This window comes from Paramisgurnus dabryanus, chromosome 8 (assembly GCF_030506205.2).
Source record: "Paramisgurnus dabryanus chromosome 8, PD_genome_1.1, whole genome shotgun sequence".
NCBI classification, from domain to species: domain Eukaryota; kingdom Metazoa; phylum Chordata; class Actinopteri; order Cypriniformes; family Cobitidae; genus Paramisgurnus; species Paramisgurnus dabryanus.
Genome location: NC_133344.1, coordinates 18,583,027 through 18,595,918, shown reverse-complemented (window position 1 = coordinate 18,595,918; position 12,892 = coordinate 18,583,027). Strand labels below are relative to the sequence as shown.

The following is a 12,892-nucleotide window of genomic DNA, read 5'->3' as shown; positions in this document are numbered from 1 at the left end:
TGATAATAAACTGTCAAATACAGGAATATCATATGTGAAATATTTCATAATTACCTATTAATATTAGATAGAAATGTCTGTTGTGTCACAACTTCGACGCAGCGTCTCATTCCCTTCTTTGGGAACAAGGGTTACAGTCATAACCCGAGACGTTCCCTTTCGAGGGAACTCACGCTGCATCAACGTAGTGATGCTTCGGGAATGCTTTGGCATCACTACGTTGACGTAGCATCTCGTTCCCTTCTCAGGGAACAAGGGTTACAGTCATAACCCGAGACATTCCCTTTCGAGGGAACTCGCGCTGCATCAATGTAGTGATGCTTTAGGAACACCTCGGCATCACTACGTTGATGCAGTGTCTTGTTCCCTTCTCAGGGAACAAGGGTTACAGTCATAACCAGAGACGTTCTCTGTCGAGGGAACAAACGCTGCATCAACGTAGTGATTCTTCGGGAATGCTTTGGCATCACTACGTTGATGTAGCGTCTCGTTCCCTTCACAGGAAACAAGGGTTACAGTCATAACCCGAGACGTTCCCTTTCGAGGGAACTCGCGCTGCATCAATGTAGTGATGCTTTAGGAACGCCTCGGCATCACTACGTTGATGCAGTGTCTCGTTCCCTTCTCAGGGAACAAGGGTTACAGTCATAACCAGAGACGTTCTCTGTCGAGGGAACAAACGCTGCATCAACGTAGTGATGCTTCGGGAACGCTTCGGCAGAACAAGGGTTACAGTCATAACCAGGGATGTTTTTTATGTATTGGTGGTATTGACACTCAGGACTTTTTTTTAATTGTGAATGGTTTTGTCTTTCAAAGGTACAGCAGTCGTTCAGATACAGGCTCACTATCCTGATGGTTCTACCAGTGGCATCAACTACAGCATTTTCAGTGGCAACAAGCAGAGGTCTTTCACCATCAGTCCTCACACGGGTATGATACTGAGACTTGGTTTAAATATAAATCATTTGGTTGTGATAATAGTCTTTCATTGGATAAAACAAAGACCATTCGTTAGAATCAATGAATTGTACCCATCTTCTCAGGTGAGATTTGGGTAGAGAGCTCCACAGGTCTGGATTTTGAGGAGACCCCTCGACTCCGCCTGGTGGTCAAAGCTGAAACTGCATCTTCCAGCTCCTTCATGGCAGTCAACCTTCTCCTGCAGGATGTCAATGACAACCTTCCACGCTTTCAGCTACACAATTACTTTGCTTACGTTCGTGAGGCCCAGGGCTACGATCACCCTATTATTCAGGTGAAGTAATCTCTTCTTAGTTTTCACAATCATCAGTTCTTTGTTATGGTGCAAAGTAAAACATGAATAGTTTTGCATATTTTTGTTTCAAGAGTTTCCCACCATGTTTTCATATTCAGTGATGAGAATATAGTGTCAATTCTCCAATGTAGCCACAACCAATTCCCATTTCAAAAACTTGAAGTTCCAATCCAACGTCACTCGGCGGTTCAGGTTTCGTTTAAGCAGCTGTTGCAAATCTGCCCGTGTTTTCATTGCCAATTTCCCCTGGTAATTTTCTCAGGTGCTGGCTGATGACCTGGACCAGGGCCAGAATGGGCAGGTGACCTATTCCATAAGGTCATCGTCCATGAGCAACCTCTTCAAGATCGATTCGGTTACAGGCAGTATCTCCACCGCTGCCATCATGGACAGAGAGATCTGGACACAAACCAAGTATATGCTCACATTTACATTTTTTTCCTTTTAGCAGACACTTTTATCCAAAGCGACTTACAAATGAGACCGCATTTAAAATTTTGTCAATGAGCTAAGAATAAGTTAGTCTACAAAGATATGTTTGCAAGTAGTAGTAGGGTTGAAGCTAGGAAAGATGAAAAACACAAAAAAAATCAGTACTTTGCAAAAGTCTTAGTGCCAGTAGATTTGTGCCAGAAAGAGTCATTTTGTCCTAAAAATTAGTACATTTTTTGTTAATATTTCCTGTTTGTATTTTAATAAAGAGAGTGATAAATAAATAGAGATGCTTTTAAAACTTTGCTAAAGCAACAAAACTGGTGGTGGCCTTTTGCATAATACTTTATGTAAAGTTGTATGTTCACTTAAGTTTAGAATGAACTGTTTGTAATACATAATGAACTAAAATCTATAATAAGCTTAAAGGAACACGCTGACTTTTTGGGACTATAGCTTATTCACTGTATCCCAAGGAGTTAGATAAGTCCATACATACCCTTTTCATCTCTGTGCGTCCCGTAACTCTGTCTGATGCACCCACTGCTAGCTTAGCTTAGCACAAATCTTTTAACCATAGTCACGCCGCCCAAGTAGCAGTGCTTCGCCTTCTGAGAATATAGTTTCCAGTACGTATAGGGTTAAAAGATGGCTGTTTATCATATGATCTTGTTATTTTTACACGCTGTGACTATACAAATCACAACACATAAATAGTAAAATGTTGGCATTATTTTGTCACTTACTGGGAGCAGTATGCTAGCTGGAGCCATTTACTTCCAGTCTTTGTGCTAAGCTAGGCTAGCGGTGGGTGCGTCAGACTGAGTGCGGCATGCACAGAGATGAGGTAGGTATGTATGGACTTATCTAACTCTGGGGGATCTATCTAAAGTCCCAAAAAGTCAGCATGTTCCTTTAATATACATAGAAAATTGACGATGAGAATGATTACTGTGGGTTTTGCTAAAATACTTCACACAAACTGTATAGTGACTTCTTCCTTTGTCCCTCTTATTTCTCCAGCTTGGTTATTATGGCAACAGACAGAGGCACACCTCGGTTGGCAGGCTCTGCTACCCTCACTGTGATCATAGTAGACCTGAATGACAACAGTCCCACCATCCCCGTTCCACGAGAATTACGAATCCCTGAGAGTAAGTTGACTGTTGTGTGAACCCGGTTTCAGTGTAATCAATAAGCTAAATTTCCTATTTTTCTGGCAGGCATGCAATGAGGCACACCAGACTGAAAGATTGACTCAATTACCATGCATTTTTCACGCCAAGTCTTTAATGGCTACTTCCTGTCACTGTAAAACTTAATACGAAGAGAAAGATGCAACCGAACTGGAAAACCTAATGATGTTTAACGCAGGATTATAATGTTTTTATCTATAGATACTTTGATTGGAACTGTGATCACCCAGGTTACAGGGAATGATGTGGATTCCGGGCCAGCCCTTTCCTATTCACTTCTCCTGGACTCGGACTCTCAGGGAAGATTTGGAATACATCGCTATGGAGGAGGAGTGTCCTTGACTGCACCTCTGGACTTTGAAGAGAGAACTTGGTACACGTTGACCGTTAGCTCCTCGGACTCCAAGCAACAAAGTCAGGCAAATGTGACCGTGCTTGTGGAGGATGTCAATGATAACGCTCCAGTCTTCTCCCAGGACCTTTATGAGGTATAAAGCATTTCGAGAGATCAGAAAGTTTAGGAAATAATCAATTAGGGGTGGTTTCCTGAACAGGTTTAGATTAATCCAGGACTAGGCCTTAGTTATTTTAGGACATTTAAGTAGTTTTTACAAACAGATCTTACTAAAAACAATACAGGTGTGTTTTGAGACAAAACAATAGCACTGATATATGTTAAGATATGTCAATACAAGATGTTTAGAAATGAATGCAGCTCGAACATGCATTTAAGTCTTGGATTAGGATAAGCCCTGTCCGGGAAACCGCCCCCATAGTGTGTTAACCTGTAAGATTAAATTAAATTTAAACCCAGGCTATGGTACATGAATAATATGTGGCAAAGAAAATAATTCTATTATATCATATAGCATGTTTTACTAATATGTGACCCTGAACCACAAAATCAGTCATGAGTCGCACGGGTATGTAGCAATAGTCAACAATACATTGTATGGGTCAAAATGTAAGATTTTTTATGCCAACAATCATCAAGATATTAAAGCAACACTATGTAGTTTCCATGTAAAAATGACTTACAGCTCCCCCATGTGGTTGAAAAGCACAACAGTGCCTGGTATCAGACACTCTTTTGCAGGCAGGGGGAGGGGCGGGGCTGTGTTTCCTACCCTCCACCACCACTTTCAGAGTGTGCTTGTAGCAGCTAGGAGGCTGCTCAGGTTGCAGCAACAGTACAATATGTCCAGTTAAAAGTTGTTCTATCACTGAAATAATTTTAGAGACATTATTTAAAGGTAAAAAAAAACTACATAGTGTTGCTTTAAATAAAGATAATGTTCAATGAAGATATTTTGTAAATTTCCCACTGTTAATATCAAAAATATATTTATCATTAGTAATATATGACTTAAAGGAGTAGTCCACTTTAAAGATGGGGTCCATTGACTTTTTATAGTAGGAAAAAAAATACTATGGTAAGTCAATGGGCCCCATCTATAAAGTGGACTACTCCTTTAATTTGGATTACTTTAAGCCGAATTTCTCAATGTTTAGATTTAGATTTTTTGCACCCTCAGATTCCAGATTTTCAAATAGTAGTATCTCGACCAAATATTGCCCTAACCTAACAAATCATACATCAGTAGAAAGTTTATTTATTCAGTTCTCAATTATGTTCTCAGTTATCTCAAAATATGGCCCTCATGACTGCTTTTGTGGTCCAGGGTCACATATTATAAGTAAGGGATATTGTACAGTCAGGGATATTGAAGGGCCCCTAACATAGGTGTTTTCAGTAATATAAAAATAGTATCTGGTATCCCGAGAATGTATCAGTAAAGTTTCAGATCAAAATTCATCACAGGTCTTTAATTATACGATGCTGAACATGGCCATTTGTGGCTACAATGAAAAATGCACTGTTTTTGTGTGTGTCTCTTTAAATGCAAAGAAAGCTTCTGTTCCCCTCCCCGTATGCTATGTAGGGGGTAGAGCGCTTACACATGTGCTTTGGACTACATCAAAACATGTGTCTCTGGCAGAAGGTTGAACTACGCGCTCATAAGGCGGAGTCTGTGAACGGTTATGGATAGGGTGTAATCAATGTGACATCACATTAATAGGGCATCCCCAACAGCCTGTTTTGTGTGACTGTTGTGGTTTAAAGGAGATTACACAAAGAAAATAGATGGATTTGTATAATAACAGGATGTTTCTGCACACACACTGGCGACTCTTAAAAGTACGTTTCTAGGTTGGGGGGGCTTTAAATCCCGTAGCTCACTTGGTATAGCATTGTGTTAACAACTGAAAGGTCATGTGTTTGTCATAAATGTAAAAATGTTAATGTAAGTTTACAATGAACGAGGCATAGTGACTGGGGTATGTGTGCATTAAAGGGTAGTTATCATTTGGTTATCATTTTCTTACGCTTGTGTTGTTTTAAAACCTTTATGAGTTTCTTTATTCTGTTCTCATATGAAGATATTTTATTAAATGATGGTCAGCAGACAGTTGACAGAACCCATTGACTTCCGTAGTATTTGTTTTTTCTACTATGAAAGTCGGCGGGTACCGTCAACTCTGTGCACACCTTTATTTATCGAAATATAATTTTGGGGTAAACAATCCCCTTAACTCTTTCCCCGCCAAAACGCTTCCCTGCCAATGACGAGTATTTCCAGCTTTCTGTAATACCACTATCCACCATCTTCCACAACTTATAAAACCTGGAAGTATCATTCTAGGGCAAACAGCTGTATTTCCGTATAAGTTTTGAGGGTCGCTCTGCATCTGATCTGTTATCAAAAGTCCTTCACAAAATTGGGATTATCTCAGCTTTTTGTTCAAAGTTTTTTTGTGTTTTTGAAGAAACCTACCCATTTGAGAGGTGATAAAAAGAGAACTTGATGTAGGATAAAACGGTTTATTTTGTTTGAAAGCAGAGGGTCTGTTCTTTCCTTTAATGTATTATATGTTTATTCATTTTAAGAAGAAAATTTTCTGGAAGGCATTAAACGTTTGTGAAAATCATAAAATTCTGGCGCTAACTGGCGGGGAAAGAGTTATTGACTGGGTGACTTCACATTATCTGCCTCATTTGGTTAGATTTTATGGTTGTCTTAATACAAACATTTTTGACCACAAACTGATTTGCAGAACATTTTATAGTGTTGTAACTGCAAAGGATTTTTGTTTTAACTGTGTATTGCTCAAACAATCTGTGTTAAGGCAGTTTTGATTTTTGGCAGGTTACTCTCGCAGAACACTCACCATCAGAAAGCTCTGTTATCACAGTTACTGCTACAGATAAAGACTCTGGAGAAAATGGAAAGATAACATACAGGGTTGTTTCAACAAAGGACATGTTCTACATCGACCCAAACAATGGTGAGTTGTCCATGCATTTGTTTATTTTCTTTTGTAAAATCTCAGTGTTTGCTTGAACTTGCATCTAAAATATAATTTTCTTTGCATAGGTACTCTTTTTGTCAAGCGGAAGGTTACATTTGATCCACAGCGTCCTTCCATTTTGGTGGTGATTGAAGCCAGTGATAGTGGAACACCTCCACTGTCCGCCCTAGCCACTGTTCAGATCCATATATCAGATGTCAATGACAATGCCCCTGTTTTCCATCAAACCGAGTATAAAGCCTCCGTCTCGGAAGATGAAGTTCCTGGTTCAACCATTCTTACCCTGGAAGCGGTGGATGTGGACTTATTTAGGGACAACTGTGGCTTTGATTTTGCCATCGCCAGTGGAAACATCGGCAACGTCTTCCAAATAGAGAGCAGCGTTCGTTTTCTCGAAGGCCATGGATTTCAGACAGTCGGAATGCTGATCTTAGTCGACAAGCTTGACTTTGAGACTGTGAATGCCTACAATCTCACTGTAGTTGTATCAGACCGTGGCATCCCGCAGCGAAGCTCCAGTGTTCCAGTGCTGATCACTGTAACAGACACCAATGATAACCCACCAGCCTTTAGCAGGGCAGAATACAACATTGTCGTCAATGAAGGGGTAGAAAAAGGAACTGAGATACTACAACTTTCTGCGCTAGATCCAGACTCGACACCTAACGGAGAGGTTGAATATTTTATCAGTTCTGGAGACGAGTCTGAGCTTTTCTCTGTAGATCGCTGGAATGGGTCACTTCGTTTGAGAAGATCTCTAGATAGTGACCAGCATTCCTCGCATTTGCTCATCATTCAGGCCTCAAATGGTGTGGGTCACTTTGCTCTTGTTCCTGTAACTGTGGAGGTGAAGGACATCAATAACAACCGGCCTTACTTCCCTCTTAAAACACTTACAGCAAGCATTCGTGAAAACCAACCCCAAAATGCTCTCGTCACCATTTTACATGCCATTGATCACGACAACGGAGCATATGGCAAGCTGACGTATTCTATGTATTCAGGCAATGGTACAGATTTCTTTGTAGTGAACCAAACCTCAGGAGAGGTGCGAACCCGCATTTCTTTCGACTTCGAGAAGGACAGCAAGTTAAATTTTACTGCTTTGGCTAAGGATGCAGGAAACTTCTCAGCTACAGTCACCGTTCAGGTTTTTGTGATGGGTGAAGATGAATATGACCCAGTTTTTACCCACTCAGACTTTGAATTTCGTGTACCTGAGGGTGCAAAGAAAGGACAAAGCATTGGACAGGTAAATGCTAAAGATGAGGATGGAGGCCTGGATGGCATTGTCCTTTACACTCTTGCAAACAGTTCACCCTACTTTGAAGTCAACACAACTACTGGAGTGATATCTCTAAAGATGGATGCCTATCATCGACATATAAGCCGGTCCAAGCGAGAGACGCGCCAGATGACGTTGGATGTTATTGCCCACAGTCCTCTGGAAAACTCACGCAAAGCTTCTGCCCAGATCACAATTGATGTTACTCATACATCATTTGGCTTATCCACAGACATGAATGTAGTGCTTGCCAGTGCTATAGCAGCTTCTTTAGTAGCCATTGTGGTGTTGGTCATCATTGTTGTGGTCATAGTCCTTTTGAGATCCAAAAGGTACAAAGAACAAGAGGCTTGTACGAGAATAGTCACCCATGGTACTGTTCTAGAGAGTCTTGAGGAACCAAAAGTTCAAGGTAATGAAAAGCTCTACCATCAGACCCTTCCTGGGTATGCAGCAGACCAATCCGGGACTGGGGGGACTACCTATACACGAGGTGGGTCGCTCGATCCGTCCCACTCCAGTGGACGTGGCTCCGCCGAAGCAGAGGCAGCAGAAGATGATGAGATTCGGATGATCAATGAATATCCCCGAGTTTCCAGTATCTCCTCTTCCATGCAGGAACACATATCCGCTCGTGGGCCTGACTCTGGTATCCAGCAAGACGCTGATCAGCTCTCTGATATTTCTTGTGAGCAAGGAATGGATGCGAATCATTGGTTTAAAGGGAAGAAGTTGGGAAGTTTAAGCGGGACACTATTATCAAGCCAGTTGCCAACATACCGGGATGAAGGAGGTGGATATCTCGGAGTTGGAAGAGGTCTTAGCATCTCACATTCAAAAGATTACACATTCCCGGAGGATGGTAAGCCTGTTGTTGATGGTTCTCTTACAGCAATTGTGGCTAGTGACGAAGAGCTAAGGGGCAGTTACAACTGGGACTATCTCCTCGACTGGTGCCCTCAGTTTCAGCCTCTGGCTAATGTCTTTACAGAAATAGCTCGGTTAAAAGATGAAAACGCACCACCTAGCCATCGGCGGCCTTTTCATTCCAAATCCAAGACTGATCCCAAGCCCAGAATTGACCCACCTCCTCTTATTACCTCAGTAGCGCACCCAGGGGCCAAAACTGTTCTGCCAAAACCTGCTGTAGGCCGAACATTTCCCCACTTGTCTTCACTGCGAAGATCTCCCATTGACCATGACGGTTCAGTTTCTTCAATAGCAATGTCTCCGAATTTCTCGCCTTCGCTTTCGCCACTTGCAGCCCATTCCCCAGCCATCTCTACTTTTGGGGTCACACAGGGTCACTCTTCGTCCATTCTCAATACGACTGAGCACTCATTGGAACACATTGAGGAGGCAGAACTGAGAATATAACCTCTTATTGCTTACCAGAAAGCGTTCTCACCTGACTCATGTACTAAAAATGCCTCTGGCGTAGTTTTAAATATCATGTTGCCCCACTGGCTGGCCAGAGGTTTCAGAATGTGGTGTTTTCACCCTTCATCAGACTTATTGACTTGAGTTCTGAAAACATGGCTATTATATAATGCTGTTCTTACGATCATGAAGATCAAATGACTTTTCGCCCAACATTTGCACATTTATAAAGACAGTTGTTGTTGATGTCAATGTTTTGTTAGAGGAAACACTTTTGTATTATATATTTTTGTACTGATGTTTTTTTTTCAAGTGACACATGTCAAACGGTTGCTATAACCTGTGTTTTGTTGACATACATCTATATTTGTATATACGTGACAGTATGTTGTTTATGAGAGTTTGTTTTAGTTTATTAACAGTTGCCATTCTAATAGGTTCAAAGTGTGTTCAGTATTAAGCTCTTAAATATTTGGGAAACACGTTTTATTGTCAGTATTTATATAAAAAAAATCTGCAAAATGTCACAGATTTTGGAAGGTTATGCTATAGAATTCTCACAGTTATATTTACATGCTGCTTCCCCTTTCCTTAAGCTTAATGGGGCGATAACTGAAGCTCATTAAAACTAAACAGACAAAAAAAATATTGGTAAATTCAGATATTTAAAATTTGCAGGTATTTTAAAAGTGAATTCCATTTATTTGAAGGTTCATTTGTACATTTAAAATGCATTATTTGTAGGGCTGTCAAAAGTTTAACCGCGATTAATCGCATACAAAATAAAAGTTTGTGTTTGCATTATATATTTGTGTGTGTGAAATAAAGTGTGTGTTATTATTATGTATATATAAATACACACATACATGTATAAATTTAAGAAAATTTTATTCATGTACATATATTATATATATTTTATATATAAAATAAAATGTAGGAAAATCTAATTATATACATGTAAATGTTTCTTAAATTCATACATGCATGTGTGTGTATTTATATATACAAAATTATTGCCCACAGTGCTCACGCATATATTATGCAAAAACAAACTTTTATTTTGTATGCGATTAATCGCGATTAATCATTTGACAGCCCTGATTATTTGTTACTTAAGTAAAACAACTGTAGCTTACAGGTGCTGGCAATTCAAGAAAATAGCCTGATAATAATAAAAAAGTTAAACAAAAATGCATGGCAGTGTTAACTGCACACTGATGATTGATAAAGCTGAGACTTACAAACTTCATAAAGTAACTGGAAGTATTATTTTCCTTCACATTGTCTTTGGTTTTTTTTTTACATATCCTGAAACAAAATCCCTATTGTAGCATCTTTCATACAGAACTGTGGTTGAATAATTGGTTTTGATCAATATTTTGTTTTTATGTATGTATACAGCATAGCTAAATATTGTTAGGGAAACCGTATTTGTTTGAAACACTGATAGTTTGATTTTATTTGGTTTTGGTTAGTTTTGTTACTCCAGTGTATAGTACTCCAGACTAAACGATGGTGACATCACATCATTTTTGATTAAAAGATTGACAAGATTAATGTGTAGCATTTTACCTTACTTAAGTAATTGTTGATGTGTTTTCTCAAATATGTAAATCAAACAAGGTGATTATGCTGCATTTATTTTTTTATTTTTTTATTTTTGACTCAAAGTCTATTCTGAGTTCTATAACAAAGGCTCGATTTTATAATGATGATCAAAGTAAATGATTCTTGTAATAGGTAATGTATAGTTTTGTTGACACACTTAAAATTAGAAGAACATTTAACTATTACAGCTGTAAGATTGATGCCCATCTTGTTTTTGAGCTTAATTTCCAGGGGTCTCTCTCTCTCCCTCTTCATTTCATTTTATTTATGGCAAATATTGTTTTGTTTTTTTTGTACACAAAGAAATCCTCAGTCGTATTAACTGTGAAATGTGTTATATTCATGCTGACTTGAAGGAAAATAAATAATGTTCACTTGTTCACAGTGTTTGAAAAAAAGGTTTCTCAAAATGTTTCTCACTGTTCATGAATAAATCTGTTTACATTACTTTTAAATAGCACTGTGTTCCCTACATTAGCCATGTATTTGTTTTACCTTTGTATCAGGTAGTCCAAATGGCATTGATATAATCTGTGGTGTCATTTGTATTTATCAGTTTACTTCTCATTCTAATGTATTTTGTAGTCTTCAACATCATTATTTCTTATTTAAGTTAAGTGTAAACAGGATGTAAGCCTGAATGTGTTGGTTACAAATGTAATGATTATGTGTTGTTTACATTATACATTTGCACATAAAACAAAACTTATAAACGTACATATTTTCAGGAGACTAAAATATGTCAAAAGCCGAGTGCCGTTATTTGTTTAATTTAATATTTGTGGATGTAAAAGGGCCTTGAGGTGTTTTGACCTTCAAGGATGTTCATAAAGAGTGGATTGGTAGCTGAGTCTGGGAATCTTGCAGGGACTAACTGAACTCAAATCGATTCCAGATGTACAGCCAAAAAAGGGTGGGAAATACTGACGTTTGTGCTCAGATAAAAATATGTGTGATTCCCGATTGGATAAAGTAAATACTTTACGTACAAGACAGTTAATATTTGATTCACATGTGAATCTGCAGGCATACAAACACCACTGAATCCTTGTTTATATAATGCTAATGTATTTCCATCTGGTCTCTGGTCTGAACTGATGGGGAAAAGTCTTTCCACCTGACCTTCAAAGTCTTTGGGTGGAAGTGCCAAATAAACTGTCAATTCCAAAGGGTCTTAATCGAGCGAAAAGATATACAACTCACTACAGTAGGTCCGGTCGCTCTGCTGTACAGCCAGGGACGAATTAATTATTTGAAACGGGCAAAATAGGTTTTAAGTCAGAGTGCTTATTCCAGACGGTTGGACAATAACAGACCTTGCCACACAAGGGGAAGAGTTAGTCATCCTTCATACTGATGATGATGATGATTTAAACCTTAATGATTTGTGGATCTTTTAAAGCATGTCATTAGAGCCGTGCTTTAGACAGATTGGATTACAGGATATGTCATACACTGTGTTTATGCAAGCTTTCAGAGACCCAACGAACCTTCTAGAATTTGGCTGCAAATATGTTGACTCCCTAAAATGACTTCTTTTAAAACGTGTTTGACTAAAATGTGACAAACCGAAGGTTTTGGATTAGCAAGCAGCATTCTAGTGAGAGTTTATAAAGATCTCTGAAATGCAGTTTTGTTTTGCAGCCAAGTAGCTGATACTCAAAAACGAGAAAAAAAGTTTTGTGTGGTGCTCTTTTTCATGGTTAGGGATTCAAGCAAACATTGAATGTTAAACCTTAGGGGCGGTTCACATTTTGCGTAGCTTGGAAAACGCGACCACACCTCTTTCCCCTCCTTTCCAAAGTCCATGGGTAGCATCTGGCGTTGCTTTCCCCAGATTCAGTAATGCCCCAGCCAACACACCCATGTGGTGCCTATAGGGATTGCACCTGGGCTGATATGTGGGGCCCACATGGGCTACCCAACTGAAACCCAGCTAATTTATGGTGCTTTTCTATTAGTACCCTACGGTTTGGGTCAGGTCGGGTCAGCTCAACTCACTTTGGCTTGGTTGGCTTGGCAAAAGTGTGTGTCGCGAATATGCCGCCACAAACTGCAAGTCTGGAAAAAAACTGTCATGGTGTTCCTGATTCACAACCTGTGGATGTTTTTTATCTTTAGGAACTTACAGCAAAGCACAAATGACAACAGGTTTACTCAAGACAGCGCAAGCTAGCATGAAGGTAAAGCTAATCTTTTACATTATAGTGATGACGCTGGTAGTGACGATTCTCTCAGACAAATCAGTGATCTACAGTATTTTCGCATCACGTTTTGGTATCAGCTCGGGTCACTTGGAACCCCAACCTAGGTGGTACTTAAAAAAGTATTGGGTACTAC

At 39.4% G+C, this 12,892-nt stretch overlaps 1 protein-coding gene across 1 annotated transcript in view; it reads left to right on the top strand.

The window, feature by feature from the left end:
* The window catches only part of dchs1a (dachsous cadherin-related 1a), a 120,314-nt gene extending 110,547 nt beyond the window's left edge, over window positions 1–9,767 (top strand). Inside the window, exons 15-21 of the mRNA XM_065280849.2 lie at window positions 820–933; window positions 1,047–1,258; window positions 1,542–1,693; window positions 2,735–2,865; window positions 3,109–3,395; window positions 6,117–6,255; window positions 6,345–9,767. Of these exons, the coding sequence (XP_065136921.1) occupies window positions 820–933; window positions 1,047–1,258; window positions 1,542–1,693; window positions 2,735–2,865; window positions 3,109–3,395; window positions 6,117–6,255; window positions 6,345–8,941 (3,632 nt within the window). The 3' untranslated portion in view covers window positions 8,942–9,767. The remainder of the gene's footprint in view (window positions 1–819; window positions 934–1,046; window positions 1,259–1,541; window positions 1,694–2,734; window positions 2,866–3,108; window positions 3,396–6,116; window positions 6,256–6,344) is intronic.
* The last annotated feature ends 3,125 nt before the right edge of the window (window positions 9,768–12,892 follow it).